Below are 21,814 nucleotides of genomic sequence, written 5' to 3'. Positions count from 1 at the left end.
GATTCCTTGCTTGTTGCACTCTCTGAGTACGTTCGTACATAATTTTGACCTCCAAGATTGTTTCAATCCACTGCTCTTTAAAAGGTTGCTTGGGAGGCTTCCAATTCGGTGCTACACATGATTTCACTGCTGTATATGATTGCTTAAGCAGAGCTTTATGCAGGTATCCAGGGTCATTAGGTTCAAAATGATGAAGAAGCCGATCATTTCCAAAAGGTTTGCACTTATTTGCTCGGTTCTAAAGGATGCAGGAATGTTCCCATGCCCAAACGTGCATGTACGTCTTGATGGCTCACTGCCTCCAGTGCCAGAGGCAGTGAACCTATGTACACCAGTTGCTGGGGAACATGGGTGGGAGCGTACTGTTGCACTTGTGTCCTGTTAGTGGTTTCCTGGTCAACAGCTGTTTGGCCATTATGTGAACAGAATGCTGGACTAAATGGACCCTTGGTCTGATCCAGCAGAGCTCTTGTTATGTTCTTATGTGCTCAGCTTATAAAGACAGCACAAATGCATTTTGCTTTTATGGGGCGGGGGGTAAATAAATAAACTTGCCTTAAAAACAAATGTCTACGAAACACAGGAGAGAGTGTCAGTAATTACCAATTGTGTCACTAGCCATTAGGTGCCTGCACTATTAGGAACCAGTGGAGGCTGTTGGCTCTGATGTCAGTGGGGCAGTGAACCTGCTCTGTGTTTCAGTCAAAACCAGTCAGAACTTTAACGGAAGCATCTTGGATAACTCCTTTGGAGTTCTGACTGGTTCTGACTGAAAACTGGAGCGGATCCACTGCCCCACTGACACTGGAGCCACCAGCCTCCACTGTTAGGAACATAGAAAGACAGGACGGTACCCTACCGCCGCTAGTTCTGTTGCACCAGCAGGATCTGCTGCTAAGGCAACGGGAACCAGCGCTTCATGAAGGAACCCCAGAAATGAGCAGAAATGCTCATTTCAAGATCAGGACAGGTCAGCAGAGCTCCCTTCTGGGAGCATCACTGACCTGCCCCATTCTAGAAATGAGCATTTCTGCTCATTTCTGGTTGTTCCAGGAACTGCTATTTCCTGTTGTGCTACTGGTGAGCAGCTTAGGATACTGCCCAGTGTAAGGTGCGTTATACCATGTCAGGCCATTGGTCTGTGTGGCTCAGTATTGTTTGCACCAGCCTTTCCTACCCTGGTGCCCTCCAGATGTTTTGGACTACAACTCCCAGCATTCCTGAATATTGGCCATGCTGGCTGGGGCTGATGGGAGTTGAGGTCCAAGACATCTGGAGGACACCAGGTTGGGGATGGCAGGTCTACCCTGACTGGCACCTGTTCTCCAGAGTTCAGACAGAGGACTTTCCTGGCCCTACCTGCACACAAAGGTGTTCTGCCATTGAGCTAAGTCCCCTCCCCAACACACCAAGCTGCAGTATATATGCTAGTAGGGGACTGCAGGGATGGTATTGAAATCCCATTCTGCCCCCCCACCCACCATCAGCAATAAAATATGCTGTTTGGTAACTCCACAGAAGTCATGCAACACAGGGAAAGACATCTGGATCCCCCACAACTGAACAACTGTGCATTTTATTGCACAATAAAAATGCTGTCTGGAAAATCCCTTAGAGTAATATCAATTAATTCCTCTTGTGTTGGACTCCCGTTGCTCTGACAGGCAGGAATTAGACATACTGCTATAATTTTGCAGATTGCTTCTGGAAGTAGGATGAAATAACTAGGGGCTGACATTGTACATTAGGTTGTTCCTATTAACTCTCTGTTCTGTTACTTTGTGCTTGATGAGTTTTTACACATGAGCAATCCACATCTTCAACTATACTAATTAAGATGATGAGCTGTCTGTGTTTACAGCTTGTAGTTTCATCTGGCTCCAGAGATGGGCACAGAGCTAAGCCTCTAGTTTTTGGTTTGAATAGAGTCACATATTGCAATTTCACTATCATCATTTTCTGGATGAAAAGAGACAGTATTTTTTTAAAAGGTAGGTTATCATACAGATGAACATTGCCGTTCAACAGGAGTTCATTAACTGCTGTTTAAAGTGTATACATGACCATACATTTTGGCTCTTATTAAACAGTAGCTGTTAACAAAAATGATCATTACTGTAGCAGATCAGAGAGTAATTCAATAGCCAAAGGGAAGCTTAATAAAGATTAAGAGAATATACCGCCTATTTTGACTTGTATTATTCCACTTCTGGTTTTAATTTTTGTTAGCATTCATAATTAGTGTTCTCAGTGTAAATAGATTTATCATTCTTGCACAGTAGTATTCTTATAACTCTACCTGACGCACAGTATAACTCCATTAATTCAGTTGTCTACAGTCTTTCAGAACCAGTACCCATTTTTAACCCCAGCTTGAAATGCTAGGAATCATTTCAATTCTTTTTAACACCTATATGCCACCCCTACCTCGATGTCTCTCATGACATATGAACATTTTTTTATTTTATTTTTTATTTTTTAATTTTTTTTTTCATTTTTTGAAAAAATTATTTGTCTTGTTACACACACTTCCACACCAGTGGGACTCTGTTTTTAACCTGCAGTGAGTAGAGAACCAGGCACAGGCTACTCTAGAACAACCAGAAACCTAGACACAAAAAGGGAAAAGAGACAGTGGAAGGACAAGACTCTCCAGTGGTGATCTGCAAGGTGTGTGCTGTGTTTGTTTTCTTACCTGAGAACAACATGGCCTACACCTGCAACAAGTGCAAGTTGATCATGCTGCTGGAAGAAAAAGTAAGAGGAAAAAGTAAGAGCAGCGATTGTCAACCCTCCAGGGAATACAAGAACACGAAGGACAGAGCGGTGGAACTACAGCAGCAAAGCAAAGAACAGGAGTTAGAAGAGCAACAGCAAGCTGAGGCAGAAGAGGAAACTGCTGAGGTGAGGAAAAATGAAGTAGAGGATACTCCTTGGAAAAGGGTGACAGGAGCAGAAGAACTAGAAGACACTTGGCACCAGTGGAGGCAGTGGAATGAGGGAACCGTTTCCAGGTACTTGAGGATGAGACTGGAGGCCAGCCTGCAGAGGAAGAATTACAGGGGAACCTGCATGACAGCGAGCAAGAGGCTGAAGGTCAGCCAAGCAGAGGTGATGAAACCTACATAAATCTTTATGTAGGCTAAAACGGGGAATCAAAAGGGTACACACATGGCGCCTGCTACGCTATTTGCGTTCCCCTTGATTTTCACCGTCGTAGTCTACGTAAATATTTACGTAGATTAAGACGGTAAAAAGAAGGAACGCAAATGGCGGCTGCCGTAGCCACCACCATTTGTGTACGCGTTTGTGTTGTTTTTTTTACCCAGAGCCCTCTGCGGCCGGAAATCTGGCTGCGGACGGCTCTGGCCTGGCCGGGCCGGGCCTGGCTGGCTGCTCCACGGAGCTGCCGTGGAGCACAGCCGGCCATTCGAGGATTCTGGGGGGAGGAACGGAGCGCCTCCCCCCCCCGGCCAGGATTCTGGGGGGAGGGACGGAACGCCTCCCCCCCCACCATCAACATAATCCGCGAAAGGTAAGTCATTTTCGTACATCCCTACTCTGACTTGGATTCCTGCACTGAGCAGGGGGTTGGACTTGATGGTCTTGTAGGCCCCTTCCAACACTACTATTCTATGATTCTATGACATTCCAAACATACTAATTTAAAAGTCATTTCTTTTCCTTAAGGTATCCTGGGCATTGTATTCGAGGAGTGGGAGATAAAAATCTCTAATGTAATTCTTAGCACCTGTACTAAACTACAATTCCAAGGATTTATTTATTTTGAGGACGGGGCAGGAAGCCATGGAAGTTAAACTGGTATAGAAACAATACATGTTTGGAGTGTAGACATAGGCCACATTCACCTGTCATATTAAGAAAAAATCCTAACTTATTAAACCACAGAAACTAGCTGCATGCTGGTACATGCAGCCTGTTTTGCTCCTGCTTTGCACAAGAGTGTTAACAAACCAAAAAGGGGAAAGCTTTGGGTTACACCTGAACCTGGGATCATGGTTTATTGCATCCAAATCAGCCAAGATTTGTAGAACAACAATAAACCCTGGTTTAAATCTGGTTTAAGATCCTGGGTTGTTTGGCCGCAATAAACCATAATCCTGGGTCCAGACATAATATGAAGTGCTCCCTTTCCTGATTTGTTTACCCACTTACATGGAGGAGAAAGCAAACTGGCCGTGCACACCAGACTGCAGCTCACTCACATTCTGGTTTAATAAGCTACGATTCCTGGCTAAAAGTGATATACAAATTTAGCCATACCCTGAGTCTCTCTTCTTCCCTCTATCTGTTTTTGTACTTCTCTGCTGTTGTTATAGTTATTTATGTGCAAATAAATTGTAAGCAAATGTTATGGTAGATCACACCAGTGACACCATAAGTAAGGCTGTGGCCACATGTGGGTCCCAACACACTAGTTGAAAACCCATGTCCTAATTTACTGCTCTGGGATGTAATACACTGACTGTTTAAATACACTATCAATGTTATTCCCCAATGAAACTGGCTTTGCAAAAAGCGACAGCAGATGAAAGAAATTTACGAACTTTGTACTCAGTTTGTATTAAAGAAGGCCGAAACTGTGCAGCTGGTATTTCCCCTTGCCACAAAAGAGTAAAAGCTCAATTTCTTTCTATTCTTGATCAATATGAAGGGCATCTTTTATGGTCTGATGATCTCTAGGCACAGAAAAGCAATGGGGATTTTGTGAATAAAGCTGGGGGGTTGACATTAAACAAAAAGATTAAGGGATCTTTAAACTACCACTGAGAAAGAATTACTTCTTACAAGTTTACTTTAAGGTTATCTCTCAGCCTATTCATATGGCTGGGAGCCTATGTGTGAATAGAAAGGTTTATCACATCATAGTTTCTATGACCTGTTTCACACATAACAACAACGCAGAGCACAGGTTGAGTGGGTTTAGTATGGGTTATTGTTGAACTGTGGGTTGTTGTGATATGCGAACTCTGCACTATGGTTTAACTATGGGATATTAACAACAAACAGCCCAGAGTTTACAACCCAAGGACAAACCATGGATTATTTTCCTGGGTTGTTTGTAATTAACAACCCATAGTTAAATCATAGTGCAGGGTTCACACATAACAACAACCCATGATTTAATGACAACCCATACTCAACCCATGGTCTGGGTTGTCATTTTGTGTGAACCAGGCCTATATATAGCTTGTTTGCTTGCAACTCTTTGGCTCCTTTTCCCCTGGCAGAAAGAATACGGTGGGACTTGACTGAATGAATACATGACTCACCAGAAAGGAAGCAAGTCTATTTCCTGAGCCTTCCCTACTATGAGGGCACAGGGCACATCTAAATTACTTCCCCTATGTCTAAATCTCTAGGCTCTTGTTACTTTTCCAAGTCTACCCTGAAGCTACGTAAAGGCAGAAGAAGGCCTGGATATTGGTGTGCACTGATGTTGGTACATGATCAAAAGTAAACTTCGCAACTAGTTCTGGACTTCCATTCCAAAGGCAGTAAGGGGTTGAATTCATGTAACATACAGCATGCATCCATGTTGCTTGAATGCTACATACATCAATATATATTTCATTCAGGTGCAATGCTATACGCTAGCCTTCCCCAACCTGGTGCCCTCCAGATGTGTTGGACTACAACTCCCATAATCCTCAGCCAGCATGGCCATCTGGAGGGCACGGCATCTATCTATCTATTAAATTTGTACCCTTCCTTTATACCAAGAAAAATGGCACTCAAAAAAGAGGACATAAAAACTCACCAATCACTTGGTTGGTAGAGCCAAATAAACCCCAAGAGAATCCCAGTTTTCTAAAGATCCATATACTTTAAATGGACTTTTAACATCTGTATGCAAAGGAAGCATCCTATCTGATTAGGATTTTTCCTGCATAGGAGAGCAGGTTCAAGACCCTTCCTAGCAAAAGGGTAGTAATTTTCTCTCCCGTTACTCTGCCAAATCTTGTCACTAATTGCTTATGATTTGGTTCTGTTTTCAACTGGAGTGAAAGGATCAGTGACACCCACAGATGTGCTCAGCCCCCAAATATGTTGTTGGCAAATGTTGAACCTGGGTTGACTTAAGCTCTGTGGGCTGGTTGGTAATTAACTTATTTTTAGACTGGAGCGTCCTTACAAGGCCACACAAATTACAAGATGCTGCAGTGTGTTGCTTTTCTAAGAATACACTTTGCAAATATAGGTCTGCCCATTCAAAAAAAAATGAAATGAAATTCTGAGGTCTGAAAATACAAACAACAAAGAACAAGGAGAAGTTTGGTCTCTTTCATCCAGTTATTCCTAACTTCTCTCTAACTCTACTACAGATGAACATTCACCTACCCTTCTTTCCTGCCTGCCACAGCTGGGAGGGTGATGGAATGCAGTAGCCCTGCTGGTGTTGCATCATGTGTGTGTTTGTTAAAGCCCCAGATAAGGTTTTGCATACACAGTGGGACTGTGCTCAGGTTCTAAATAGTTTTTGTTTTAATTCCAAATATAGTATGTCAGAAAGCAGAGCTGGGATTTATGGCACAACAATAGCCATGGTTTATTTAACCCATGGGTTGCCGGGTTCTGGGTTGTCATGATGTGCAAACCTAGCTGCACTAGCAAACCATGGTTTGTTAACCATGAATGACCCAGGAAGAGAACCCTTGATTTGTTGTTGAGTTGTTTAAACCCAGGGTTGTCATTACGTGCAAACCCAGAACCGTGGGTTGTCCATGAGTTGTTTCGGCAGGCTACAGAGCTGGTGAGCAAGAGTGGTCCAAAAACCAGTTGTTCTACATGCCAGTACTACAGTGCTACAAAGGCATTTGGAATACAGGGAGGGAACAAGTGAAGGAAGAGGAAAACAAACAACCCAGGAATTGAGAAAACAAAGCACAGTTTGTTCAATAGTCTGTCAGACAAACCCTGGGTAGGGCAACAAACCATGAGTGAAATAAACCAATGACAGTAAATTGATGACTAAAAAGGCAGCAGTTGCCCCAGGGAAAGATGGACCAAGTTAGGATGGATGAATCTATCTATTTCCAGTCCATGTTATCTTTGCATATTTTACCTATAATTCCATTCCACAGCCACGTTTTTAAAAAATCTTCTCAATATACATATTTTAATATGGATTTAAAATGTTCATTTTCTCTCCAGATTTTGTCACAACATCTAAAGAAGTGTGAAATCCAGAGGATAGCTAAGATCCCATTTACACAATCGTCTGAGAGGTGTGGATCAGGTCAGTTCATATAGGAATTTGCAAAGACTGGATTCCTCAAGCATCCCTAAGATCCAGACCACCCATCTCCTTGGCATCACCAATACCAGACACTCTGGCAGAAGGTATAATATTGATATTGGGTTCATTCGGATGGCATGATTAACCATGTTTCATCATGATGGGAACATGCCTAGCCTCCCTGATTCCTCCCTCCTTCTTTGGCACAGCTGCGAGGTGAAGATTTGGAAGCTTTTCACCTCCGTTTTTTCTGAACCTGACAATCTGTGGTTAATCTTATTTGTTTGAAACAAGCCTACTTCAAACTATGGATTATGAAGCTGTCTTGTTTCAATAAATCATAGTTAGGATTAACTACAATTCTGGATTTAGATGACACACTAAACTGTAATTAATCTAAAATGGAAATGGAAGCATCTGACCTCCTCACAGCCGTGCTGGAGGAGGAGACAGGAGCGAGGATGTCCACAAGCCCAGTGGGAGGGTAGGCTTGTTCCCGCTATGATAAATCACAGTTTATTGTGATATCCAAATGCAGCCATTCATTGTCAATGATGTATTTTCCCCAGAGCAGTGGTAGGCAAACTGGTGCTCTCCAGATGTTTTGGACTGCAACTCCCATAATCCCTGGCATTGCCATACTGGCTGGAGCTTATGGAAGTTGTAGTCTAAAACATCTGGAGGGCACCAGGTAGACTAGCCCTTCCCTAGAGCTTTTAAAGTAAGGGAAAGCAATCAACTCTTTTTACCTGCTGGATTCACATCAAAACAATGGATGGGTGGTAAAGGAGTATGGGGCAAAACCAATTCTTCCCAGTGGCAAAATACTGCTGTTTGCTACAAGAATGTAATATCTCTCCCACAACCACCACAAACTCACACACACACACACAAATCTGTTGGATGATTTCTGGATCCTGAACAACAAATGATTTGGTGCCCCATCTTTTAACTGGCAAAGAACTTTCAACATTTTTAGGGCCCATTTATACAATCAGTAGAATCAATTCATGCTGTTCCTGGTCTGCATACCTTCAGATTACAGGGATCAAATGTTCGGAGCTCTTCCCCGTGAAAATAACTCCCCATCCATGAAAAGGTAACATGTCAGGGACAAGGGTTCAGCCTCACCTTTTCCTTATCATGCTGTGTTTCTATATGCAAGGATTATTATTATTTTATTTCACAGGGAAGCACCCAAACATGTCGAAATCGCTTTACCCCTACATTCCACTGACTGTATAAACTGGACTTCAGAAAGAGAAACTTCTCAAGCAACTGATTTTTTTCATGCAATAAATGCACACCTCCTTAATAGTTGGTTTTCCCTGTCCTCAAATACACACACACACACACACACACACACACACACGATCTGTGGCTTCTCCAGCTCTTGATTGCATCTCTTTGGCAATGTCAAGCTAGTGTAAGGATACATTCTGAGATAATCAGAAGGAAAGCAGCTGCTGCAGCAGTCCACTGGTATTCTGATCTGTCCCAAATCCTACTTCCCATTTCTTAAGCCTCTTTATTTCCTCCTCTTTGTCATCTCAGCTGGAAATAACTGTGAAAGGGGAGAGGAGGAGGCAAGGGAAATGAGTGAAATCGGTTAGGTGGCTACCATCCTTGGTCTCCTCAGCCCAGCTATGTAAGTGGGTATATCAGTTCCCAGGCTGCACAGAACTTAGATAGCTGCCTTACACTGAGCTGGTTCATCTGATCACTGCAGCTCACCATGACTTATTTAAGCCACGGTGGATTACTGTGCGTGCAACCCACTTATTTTGAATATCCAAGTCTCAGCGAGTGGTCACTGTGGATCATCATGTCATCCAAACCTGGTGGCATGGTTAACAAACCACCCACAACCCTAAAATAGCCCATGGGTTGTGGGTGGTTTGTTAACCATGCCAACAACCCAGTCTCACTGGGTTCGGATGACACAATAGGCCATGGTGACCACCTGCTGTGGCCTGAATATTCAACATTGCCGCCAGCACGCACCACAACCCACTGTGACTTAAATAAACCACAGTGGGCTGCGGTGATCGCTGGGCAGGTTCACATAATCACAGAAGGAAAACAAGCCACAGTGGCTTATTTTCCCTCCCTGCATATGCCGGTCACAATTTGCCTAATTAACATAATTCCTCTTGCTGGGCACAGGTTGTCATGACATCCAAACCTGATGAAGGCGGGTGGTTGGCGTGGTGTACAAACCACCCTGAAACCCATGGCTTGTCCTAGGGTTGCTAGGTGGTTTGTAAACCACCCCAGCCAGCCACCCTTGCTGGGTTTGGACATGACGACAACCCACACCCAGCAAGGGTAATTATGCTAACTAGGTGGCTCATGACTGGTATGCAAAGGGAGGGCAAATAAGCCACCACGCAAATCATGCAAACCAGGTCACTGCGTCAGATCACTGAGCCATCTAGCTCTCCAGCAGGTCTCTCTAGGGTTTCAGATGCTGAGGATTGATCCCGGGACCTTCTGCATGCAAAGCAGGTACTCTGCCACTGAGCTACAGCCTCTCCCATGCTTGAGTGGGTCTCCCTGTCTGGGTATGAAGATCTGCCCATTGTCCCCTAGTGTATGCTCCAGTCAAGCACCACATGCCATTGAATGACAAAGCACAGCAAATGCAAGAATTACAGTCAGGGCCAGAAATATTGGAACAAGGGTCACTGTTTTGGCAGTTGGCCTCTGTACACCACCACATTGAAGTTGAAAGGAAACACACCCAGATGGGAGCGAAGTCAGGACTTTCAGCTGCAATTCAAGGGGTTTGACAAAAGTGGGGCACTAACCATTCAGGAAGGACAGACAGTGGCATGCACCCCCCCCCCCATCGTTGGTGGCTCATAAGTAATGGAACGAATGGCTAACAAGCAGCTGCATGTGTGGCCTGTTTCCAGGGTACCCCATGACCAATCAAGCATATAAATGGCCTGGAGGTGGTTCTGAGTGTTACATTTGCATTTGGTAGCTGTTCACTGGAACCCCCAACATGAGGTCCAAAGAGGTGTTCATGTGAGTGAAGGAGGCCATCATTAGGCTGAGGAAACAACATAAACCCATCAGAGAGATAGCAAAAACAGTGGAAGTGGCTAATACAACAGTCTGGAACATCCTGAAAAAGAAGGAATTAACTGGCAAGCTCAGCAACAGCCAAAGGCCTGGAAGGCCACGAAAGACAACTAAAGTGGATGACCACAGAATTCTGATCATGGTGAAGAGAAACCCTTTCACAACATCTAGCCAGGTCAAGAACACTCTTGAGGAGGTAGGCATGTCATTGTCAACATCTACAGTCAAGGGACGGCTTTATGAATGTAAATACAGAGGCTTCACAACAAGGTGCAAACCACCGGTAACGCTCAAGAACAGACAGGCCAGATTAGCCTTTGCCAGCAAACACCTAAAAAAGCCTGCCCAGTTCTGGAATAAGATTCTTTGGACTGATGAAACCAAGATTAACTTGTACCAGAATGATGGGAAGAGAAAAGTATGGAGAAAGAAAGGAACATCCAAAGCATACCACATCATCTGTCAAACATGGTGGCGGCAGTGTTATGGCATGGGCATGTATGGCTGCCAATGGAACTGGGCCACTGGTGTTTATTGATGACCTGACTGCTGATAAAAGCAGCAGGATGAATTCTGAAGTGTATAGGGCTATACTTTCTGCTGAGGTTCAGCCGAATGCTGCCAAACTGATAGGATGCCGCTTCATGTTGCAGATGGATAATGACCCAAAACATACAGCAAAAGCTACCCAAGAGTTTCTCGAGGCAAAGAAGTGGGATGTTCTTCAATGGCCAAGTCAGTCACCTGATCTCAACCCAATAGAGCATGCATTTCACTTCCTGAAGACAAGACTGAAGGCAGAAAGACCCACAAACAAGCAGCAGCTGAAGGCAGCTGCAGTAAAGGCCTGGCAAAACATCTTGAGGGAGGAAACTCAGCATTTGGTTATGTCCATGGGTTCGAGACTTCAGGCAGTCATTGACTGCCAGTGGATCCATGTATTAAAGGCAATTCTTAAGTTTGAAATGATGTTGGTTTATTCCATTACTTATGAGCCACCAACGATGGGGGGGGGGGTGCATGCCACTGGCTGTCCTTCCTGAATGGTTAGTGCCCCACTTTTGTCAAACCCCTTGAATTACAGCTGAAAGTCCTGACTTCACTCCCATCTGGGTGTATTTCCTTTCAACTTTAATGTGATGGTGTACAGAGGCCAACTGCCAAAACAGTTATCTTTGTTCCAATATTTCTGGCCCTGACTGTACCTACTTGTGTTTTTCTGCCTTTCTGTGAATCCGAAATATCTGTTCTAACCACAAAATTAAAAGGCAACAACAGGAACATGCAAGTAGCTGACCTTCGCTCACCTCACTTCACCCCTCTCTCTCATTCTGGCTATTTTCACTCTTCTGAAATGAACTGTGAATGTCAACAGGATAGCGTCTACCGGAATATCACTATGCCATGCCCTCCACACATATACAAATGCCATCCAAAAAGGCAGCAGAAATGTTAGGCTGAGCTTCTCTCTCTCTTCCCCTTCCCTCCAGCATCTCTCCCCACCTCTCGCTCTTCCTTTAATGCGTTATGAACAGAAGATGCCAGTGTACCAATGGAAATTCTTTATGTGTGGAAAACGTCATCTGCTTCGTTCAACACTGGCTGTGAGAAACTCTGGCCTTATTCAAACATTGACTCTATTTGGCTCCCTCCAAGAGGAAGACACGGAAGGAATTTCTAATGCTGAATACTTGGTCAACGCATACCTAGAAAGGGGGAAAAAGGAGGAGGAAACTATATAGCAGTGCACTGAGCTCACTGCTCATACATGGATAGGCAGGAAACCTTTACATTCACCAGGCCTGCAAAGATGTGGGAATTAAGGCCTCTTTACTGTTTCTGTATGTCCTTATCTTAATTTGTGACCTTTGGCAATGGGTACAGCAAAAGAACAAGCACATATTGAATTTTGCCCAGCAAACCCCAGAGGCAATAAGTCAGAGGCTAGAGCTCACTTTCCTCACCAGTTGTTCCCTAAAAGCGTTTCCAGGTTTTATTGTTTCCCTTTTTGGCCAGCTTAATTTCTTCCTGTTGAAAGTTTTATGTATACTTTCCAGTTAGCAATATACAGTCTGACACGCTTGTGCCAAAAATGTCATTCTTCATGGGAACGTTGCGCTAATTTCCTCAGATTCAAGTAAAATTGTGACTCCTTTAGGGCGCAATCCTATGCATGTTTAGACAGAAAAAAGTTCTACAGCTCCCAGCATTCCTCTAGTCTGCCATGATGCTTGGGGAATGCTGGGAGTTGTAGGGCTTTTGAGTTCATATTAGTAACACCATCATGTTAGTAAGAAGAATTCATATTAGTGAATTTGTATTAGTAACAAGAATGCATTACAAAGGCATATGGAACAACCCAAGTTTTGACATTCCCACATCATGACTGACATGCATCTCTCCACTGACACCAGTTCTTGCTAAAAGTTTTAAATCAATGGGAAGGAACCCATTTTGCAAGCTTTACAGAGATTCTTTTCATAATCAAGGAAGATTTGAATCATTTAAATTTAATGAGATTTATTATTAGTCACTTCCCTTAATAGCTGACCAAGTTTCACAAAATTTTATTCATTAAGGTATAAATATATAATAGGCAGCTGTTAAACCTTAATAAATATGTTTAATAGTTGGGCTGGTAATTTACCCCTCAACGGCAGTGCTTCCTCTCCATTGCTAATAGGAAATGCTACTCCATCCTGGGCACGCCAGCTGAGAGCTAGATGCTGGCAAATGGAGGTTCGTTCATGCTTGGAAAATACCCCCCAAAATGGAAACACTTTGAAACATACTGAAAATATGTGTCTCCACCTGGTGAGGTAAAACCAGTGAGGGAGATGTATGTATTCTGCATGGTTGCTTCACCGTCTGAATAGCGCAGGGGTCCCCAACCTTTTTGGACCCGTGGGCACATTGGGGAGTTTGAGAAATTGCTGTGGGCACCACTGCAAAATGCCTAATCAGTGGATTGCCACTTTGGCATCTACCTGTCACATCTATGGATCTTAGGCCGTGTCTTATTCAGCAAAGATTTATGTTTCGTGTCCACTGAATACCACAAAGTCTCTTTAATAAGAGATTTTCTAATTCAGCTCCTTGCTGGTGGTGCGATACAGCTAATGCATCTCTGAAGCATATGTTTTGGCAATGTCAAGTAGTCACTTCTTTTGGGAGGCAGGTTATTACACAGATAAATTTTGTACTGGAACAGTCTTTAATATTCACTTCATTAAATTATTTACCAGCTTCATGGGAATTAACAAATGGTCAGCCATAAATGGATTCTCCACACCCTTTTGACAGCTAAAAGACTGACATTACAACATTGAAAGGATAAACACTCCTATAATGCAATGGACTGAGGACCTTACAATGCTTTCAATATATGAACAGGTGGCACATAGATGCCACCTTCAAATGGATGCTTCTTTGGATTTGGTCTGCCTTTCTTGAAGCCTATGTATAATTGCTAGCTAGAAAGTTGTCTGCGTTTCATACAAATCCATGTACATATATTAAAAAATTGGGTGAAAATTAAATTTTCAGGGAGCCATGAGCACCAAATTGGGGACCCCATTCGATTTGCCCACAGATACTGCATTGGGGATCCCTGGAATAGAGAATATTTTTCATGTACTAACAGCCGTTATCACTTGATTACATCAGGGGAAGGCAACTTCAGAGGGCCTAGGGGGCATTTCTGCCCCCTGTGGGCCACACTGTATGGGGCACTGTGCACTCTATGGGGTGCCAGGGGAAAATATCACCAGTTTGCCACCAGCTTTAGATAACAAACCACCAATGAAGCCTAAAGCATCTAAATCTTGCTTGTTTTCAAGTGAGATTTGGCCATTTTAGGCTTCCACAGCCATGAATTTCAGCAGCTCAGTGGCAGGTGGTGAGGGCCTCAAATAGCTGCTCACCCCTGGATTACATGAATGATGCGTTACCTGTATTCAATTATCATACAATACATTGTCAAGGAATAGTACTATACCTCAGTGTTAGCATTTGCCAAAAATACAAGCAGAAGGGTGGAGGTGGTAAGTTTGTCATGGGTCAAGATGGCATCTGTCACATGATCAGTGGTGCAGTGGTAAATTCTGAAGTGCAGGTGCTCATCGGGGCACTCCCCACAGCCACGGCCACAAAAATGCAGGTAACTGTGTCGATCAGTGTCTATATTTGCGTGTATGTATGTGTGTGTGTGTGTGTTATATGTGTGCATGGGATAGCTCACAACAATATATTGTTGCTGAGAAAATCCATTTCCCCCCAGCTACTGTGAGGATTGCAGCTAAGCTCAGAGGAAACAGGGAAGTCTGAGGAGGGTGGGAGATGATGCTAACGTTCCTGTTAATCAAAACGTCCTGGTGCTTCGACCCTGTGAGCCTTGGCTCCATTACACCATTGCACATGATAGCTGTGACAAGCTAATTCAACATAAACAGTCTGGGAACACCACCACCAAAACAAGGCCAAACTATCCAGTAAAGTTAGTTGCTTTTGTACACATGAAGGCCCTGGATACTTTCATCTCTCTTCTTTCCAGGTTACCTCCTTCTAATTAGTATTCTCGTTGATCCAGGGAGATAATTCATGAGGTAGGGGTGGCATGGGGTCAAAACCCTCACCATATTCTCTGACACATAGACCTAAGTGGCTAAACTAACTCAAATGATCAATGTTTGTACCCTGGAGAGAGACAAATTTAGCTTCACACGTTAAATAAAAAAAGCAGGTTTCCACAGCATGTTATCCTGTCTTTTCTGTAATGCTTGAAGAGGAGCTTTCCACAGAAAATAGATGGTTGACGCACTGCAGAACCCATCCCTTCTGTAACGTATGAAGTGCCTGAATACATATGTGAAAAAAGATGCCCACGTTTTAGCTATTATGATAGCACACACCTGCAACTTTTTGTCTATCAGCAGTTCTTTCCAAACAATTCCCTGAAAGGAAAATAGCAATAAAAGCCTAAGGTGTTCTCAGCATGTGCATGTGCGCTATCTCTTCCTCATTTCCCTATCCAGAGAAGATAAGAAAACACTGGAGCTCTCAGATAAGTGAAATAATCTTACATGGAAAGTGCCTGGCTTTTCTGCTGTCTTAATGCACTGCACTAGGAGGTAGAAAATTCTTCAGGAAAATAATGGAGCTGCACGTGTAGGACCATGTGTGTGGAATTGCTGCCGTAGCACTAAGCGACTCACCTGGGTGGGATTGTAGAGCTCCTGCAACGGGCTTCGTGACCCCTTCCGGCAACAGATGTCCATCCCAAATGGATTCCTGCGTATTACTGACAGGAAATAAACTGAAATTAGTGAAGTTCTCAGAATATTAAATTATTATTAACACATAATTAAAGCAATAAAACAAGCATTTCAAAATGACACTGGATTTCTTAAATATATATTTCACCTCATGAAAGATGTAAACATAAGAGAGGATCTGATGTTATTTGGGCTTCAGCTTACCCAAACATAGCATTATGATTTTAAAAAATTGTGTTAATCGATTGCCCTTGACACAAGTTTTACACACATAAGAACATATTAAGAGCCATGCTGGATCAGACCAAAAGTCCGTGTAGTCCAAGCAGCTGTCAACCGGGAACCCGCAAGCAGGGCATGAGAGCAACAGCACCCTCCCACCCATATTCCCCAGCAACCGGTGCACAAAGGCTCACTGCCTCTTGTACTGGAGGTGGCACATAGCCATCAAGAATTCCATAGTTTAACTCTGCACTGTGTGCAGAAGTCCTTCCTTTTATCTGTCCTGAATCTCCCACCCATCAGTTTCTTGGGATGACCCTGGGTTCTAGTATTTCGAAAAGTCTCCCTATCCACATTCTCCACACCATGCATAATTTTGTAGACCTCTGTCATGTCTCCCATTACCCTCCTTTTTTCCAAGCTAAACAATCCCATACACACACACACACACACATGTATGTGTGCACATCAAAACAATTTTATGATTTCTAATCAGTGGAGGCTGGTGGCTCTATTGTCAGTAGGGCGGTCAATCTGCTCCACGTTTCAGTCAGATCCAGTCAGAGCTCTAAAGGAACTCTCCAAGGTGCTTCCATTAGAGTTCTGACTGGTTTTGACTGAAATCCAGAGCGGATTCACTGCCTCACTGACATTGGAGCCACCAGCCTCCACTGTTTGTAATAATGTGCACATGCACACACATATATCCTCCCTACCTATCTTTTATTCCTTGTGTATCATGTCTTAAATTTAGATTATAAACCTGAGATCAGGGTCTGTCATGCTACTTATCTATGAAAGCTCTTCTGGGAGCTTTTTTAGCTAAAGGATGGGGTTCAGTGGGGGTGCACTTCCCTTGAAGACTCAGGTTTGACTCTGCAGTCTGGGCATACTCCTGGATTCAGCCCTAAACCTGAATGATCAGGTTTCGGCAGTGGCCAGGAGTGTCAAATCCTGACTTCCTGACACTGACGTTCAGGTTTCAGTAAGGCTTTCATTGCAATAATTCTAGTAATTGGCTTTGAGCCTTTATCATCCCAACATAAATCAGCAGAGAACAGATTACAACATAGTTCCTTAATCAGGATCAGTCTCTGGGTTTCCCAACGACAGACCCAAACAGACTTGGGTTCAGAATACAGAATAAGTCCAAGTGAGTTTATACTTCCAACAAGGAAGCAAGACAAGGGAGCTTTCCAGGTCAGAAGATACTGTGTCTGGAAACCAATACTGCCTGCTGCTGTCATTTAAATCTAGGAGTGTGGCCGCTAAAGACCCCTATCAGACATTCAATCCTAGGAAACCTAGTTCGCACATGCATCCTATGCCTCACTGGATGCCTCTGTTCCACCCTCTTGAGCTGATGCTGCAACTTAGGACACACCCCAGAAGCCCCCTCCCCTGCAGAGTCCTCCCCCTCCTGTCCCGTTCCCTTGGAAAATGTCGCTGGTCGAGAAGCAAAAGCCTCCATCAAGGTCAGGCTTGCCAGCTGTGGAAGATACGCTGTATCAGCGTCCGGAGTCTCACCCCCTCCTGGCTCGTAACCAGGTGGGAGGCCTAGTGGAACTGAATTCTCAGGAGTCTGGCTTCCCACAGCTGGGTCTAGCTCCACAGCCATATCAGCATCCTGAGCCTCACTCCTGCCCAGGTGGGAGGCCTAGTTGAACTGAATTCTCAGGAGCCTGGCTTTCCACAGCTGTCCCCCTCTGACTCAGAATCTCTGTCACAGGCTATCGCTTCCCCTGGACTGGGGCATGGTCAGACAAGGAGCACCTTTGCACAGCTGAGGCTAGTCTGCCAACTGCACCCTTTCCTTGAAATGTCAGATCCGGTCACAGTGACACCTGCCTTGGGCTACTGTAACATGCTTTACATGGGGCTGCTTTTGAAGAGTATTTGAAACTTCAGCAGGTGCAGAATGGTGCAGCCAGACGGCCTGGGATCGGTTAAAGGGAGCACATGATCCCCATATTACAGCAGCTTCACTGGCTCCCAGTCCAGTCCAGGCCTGATTCAAAGTGGTGGTTCTGGCCTATAAATCCCTACATGATGTGGGACCAGGTTATCTGAAGGACCACATTTCCCCATAAAAGTTTGCTAGGGTTTTAAGATCAAGAGAGGCCCTTGTTTCTGTCCCACCAACATCTGAAGTACCTTTGGTGGAAACACACAGAAGGGCCCTCGTTGTGGCTGTTCCTTGCCCAGGGAGGCCTGGCTAGCCCTGTCCCTGATTACCTTTGTCTAGCAGACAAAAGCATTGGCTCATAACCTGGCTTGTAACTATGCTGCATTTGGTCTAAATTGATTTATGTTTCACCTGCTTTGTTTTTATGTTTTGTTTTGTTTTTTACTTTGTATTATATTTTGCTCGACTTGTATTAGTGTTGCCTTGAGCACCATTTGGAAGAAAGGCAGGATACAAATTTGAGAAATATAAATACTACATTGCAGTACATTTTTCTTCCTAAAAAATAAAACATTTCTATAGCCCTAGAGGAAAAAAATATGTATTTGCTTAATTTATATGCCATCTTTCAGCTTAAAACCCTCTTGGGTGTCAGGATGCCCCTGTTGCCTACTGAATCCCCCAATAGCCAGAATCAACACTCAGACAAAAGGGCTGCTTTCCAAGGCTTTAATTGCATTCATCCTAATGAAACATACAGATGCTAATTGCTTGAGACTCAGAGGAATTACAAAGGAACAGCCATCTAGGGGTTTCTAAGGGTTAGGACTTCAGTTGATCTCCATTTGGGGAAAATGCGGCAACTCTCTGAACTTAAAGGATGGGAGGGGAAGATCTCCCCCTCTCCCGTGGGGCCTCAGGGCGCAGCTGTTGACGTCGAACCAATCAGGCTGAGTGCCTAAGCTCGGTTCCTGCAATCTCTCACTTGTGCCTGCGCCTCACATCTAAAAGCTCAAGTTGTCCCTCCCTTTCCAAGCCTGGGTCACTGTCGCTCCCAGGGATGTGAGCAGGGGGGGTTCTCACTCCAGCTATGCCTCTGAAGTCTGAGAGAGTTCCTCTCCCATGAACTGTATCTCCTCCTCAGAATCAGAGCTGCCTTGGGACTCTATGGGCTCAGATACAACCCTGACATCGAGGAGGTTTACGAGTTCATAAAACTGGTACCTGAAAGATGAAAATATCAGAAAAAACTATACAGTGGAGAAGTAACATACCAACCCTCACCCTGTGGTTTTAAGTGCTGTTTTGTATTTGGGTCTGTTTTTGTTTTGTTTTCTTGTATTTCACTGTTTTTAATTTGCATTTCAAATCACTCTGGGATATATATTATGAAGGGTGGTATGTAAGTGTTCTAAGCAAATAAATAAAAGTGTAACGCAATGAAACCACCGGAAAAATAAAAACAATAAAATAACAAGATTAAAATCAGCTAAATGACATGCTAGAAGGTCTGGCCAAATAAAAAAGTTTTGCCTGGAGTGAAAAAAGACATCAGTTTAAGTGGCAGGCAAGACTCCCTGGGAAAGCGATTCCACCTCTGGAATGTAACACTGAGAAGGACCTTGTTCTGTCTCACTTCAGCCAGGGCCAACTCTACCATTAGGCAGGTCAGCTACCAAGTTAATGGATATCTCTGTCTTATAACAGAAACTGGAAATGCGGAAATTGTGGAAAAACAAAACAAAAACAACAGCTGGAGTAATTAAGGAAGGTGAACGTGGGACGCTGCCTGGGGAATTTATTTGAAGGGTAGGAATATAAATTCCCTAATAAATAAAACACATAGAACAGCCTTCCCCAGCCTGGTGCCCTCCAGATTAGTTTGGACTCCAACTCCCACAAGCCTCAGCCAGCAGACCAATGGTCTCAGGAATGCTGAGACTTATGGTCCAAACACCTGGAAGCAACCAGTTTGGGGAAAGCTGACATAGGACTCTGTCATCTCTGCTCCTGATATGTCAGCCCAAAGAACAGCTTGCCATCTCCTGGGACGTTGCAAAAGATTCTGGGACATGCCCCTCTGATTGTGCCCTGCAGACACTTGGGCTGGCAAAATGCCTTGGCATAGCTATGAGAAAGGCGTATAGGATGCCAAAGCAGCAGCAAGGGCAGTTGAAGAGGAGTATGGGATGAAAGAAGAGCTAACCCTGTTGGGGAGGGTCAGCCTTGTTATTAGCCAGAGTGAGGCGGCCGCCTCAGGAAGCAGATTTTTGGTCTCATGAAAGGGCAGAAAACTGTTAGGGCACAAGCCTATCCAGATAGGATAGGAGGCTGCCAAATATCCAACGCAGGGCAGCTGGAGCACAGAGGCAATCCTCACTTTCGTGCTGCAACCGTTCCTTATTTTTGGCTAGATGCCGATTTTGGCTGTCTAGCCACAGTTTTGGAGAGGAAAAGGGGGAGGGAAGGAGGCCAAGTGGCACATAGGAAGCTGTGCAATGTGGCTTCCATGGTCTCCTTCCTTCCCCCAGGACCTCCCCCTTTCCATCTCCACGCTCTGTTTCCGAACCATGTTCGGAACCCTGGCTCCGACCTCGGTTCCCAGAAACTGAAAAATCCTATGGCTGCCTAGACAGTGTCTAGCGGCCATAGTATTGCTTCCTCTGTTATTCAACCTATTATTACTGTATTTTTATGGTCAGGGGGGGAGAGAGAGAGAGAGAGTGGGAGAGGCGCTTGTGAGATTTTGTTCTTCAGGTGCCCAAATAACATGACTGGCCTTAGATAATATACACCTTGAGTGAGGGAGCCACCATTTGCTGCTCTGCCTGAAGCAGCCAAATGTCTTGGGCCAGCCCCAGAGATGAACGCAACTGGGCAAGCTTGTATGGGAGGAGGACGTCCTTCACACATTCAGATCCCAAGCTGTTCAAGGGTCTTAAAGGTGAGCACCAGCACGTGGAATTTTGCTTGGAAGCGGAGGACACACTACTCAAATAAATGGGTCATACTTAACGCTTATCATATTAAAATCTGGATGAAAACAGCAAAACACCTCTGCAGAAGTGAGATAGAGCATACATCTTTTTTGTCCTGAAACAAAAATAAATGTCTCCCTCCTAATCTAAATTGAAACATTAAGAAGTAATTGTCTACTGAAGGAACATGTGGCTTTTCCCTGTAAGCAGAGAAAGACACCACAGCTTGGTGGTATATCTTGAATGGCTCCAGTAAACAAACACACTAAATGTTTTGATTTCTCCTGCACAATTTAAACTATTGGATATTACCGTGGGCTGTAATTTTAATTAACTTCTGAGGATTTTTAGTCAAACAGCTCAATGGATTAATTGCTTAAAATGCTGAATGTTAAACACATGTCGGATAACAATAATTAATCTTCAGCAGGCACAACTATACATCCTTTGAATGAAAATGCTCTCCCCTGGAGATCCACATTAGATCTGTACCAGCCTTCAACTCCCAAGCAAGTGTTAATTTGGAGTTTAGGGTAGGGCTTCAGATAAACAAATGGAAAATCAATTATTTAACCATTAGAAATGTCTAGAACTCCCTCACCAAACCCAAGTGTCCATTTTAGTCTTCCCCAACCTGGTGCTGTCCAGATGTTTTGGACTGCAACTCCCATCACCCCTGATGATTGGCCATGCTGGCTGCAGCTGATGTCATCCAAAATATCTGGAGTGCTCCAGGTTTGGCAAGGCTGGTCTATGTATATTTTATGGTGTCTACAAACTGTTAGGTTCAGAAGCATATAATGTGAAGAACAATTATTTTTATGTTCAGAAATTTTGCCTACTTCTAATAAACACATTCCTTAAATAAATAACAATTTCCTTGCAAGTTTAAGCACTTTGCCTGTACTGAAATTCACAGCAGCTAAAGAAGAATCATGTGTGAGTGTGATAGCAATCTTGAAAACTCCACCAGAGGGATCCTGGGTAGACAGAGTTCATAGAATCATAGAACAGTAGGGTTGGAAGGGGCTTATAAGACCACTGAGTCCAGCCCCCTGCTCAATGCAGGAATCCAAGTCTGAGC

The 21,814-nt window shown here is 44.0% G+C and overlaps 1 protein-coding gene across 4 annotated transcripts in view; it reads right to left on the bottom strand.

Moving 5' to 3' along the window:
- Nucleotides 1–21,814, bottom strand: part of CHST11 (carbohydrate sulfotransferase 11) — a 311,449-nt gene that overhangs the window by 143,334 nt on the left and 146,301 nt on the right. For all 4 annotated transcript variants that reach the window (XM_084809649.1, XM_084809648.1, XM_084809647.1 and 1 more), the window contains one exon: nucleotides 15,565–15,650. In XM_084809649.1, the coding sequence (XP_084665775.1) occupies nucleotides 15,565–15,650 (86 nt within the window). The remainder of the gene's footprint in view (nucleotides 1–15,564; nucleotides 15,651–21,814) is intronic.

Source organism: Heloderma suspectum, chromosome 7 (genome assembly GCF_057233095.1).
Source record: "Heloderma suspectum isolate Gila_16-S chromosome 7, 16-S_ref, whole genome shotgun sequence".
NCBI lineage: Eukaryota > Metazoa > Chordata > Lepidosauria > Squamata > Helodermatidae > Heloderma > Heloderma suspectum.
This window is presented reverse-complemented; position numbering and strand designations above follow the sequence as displayed.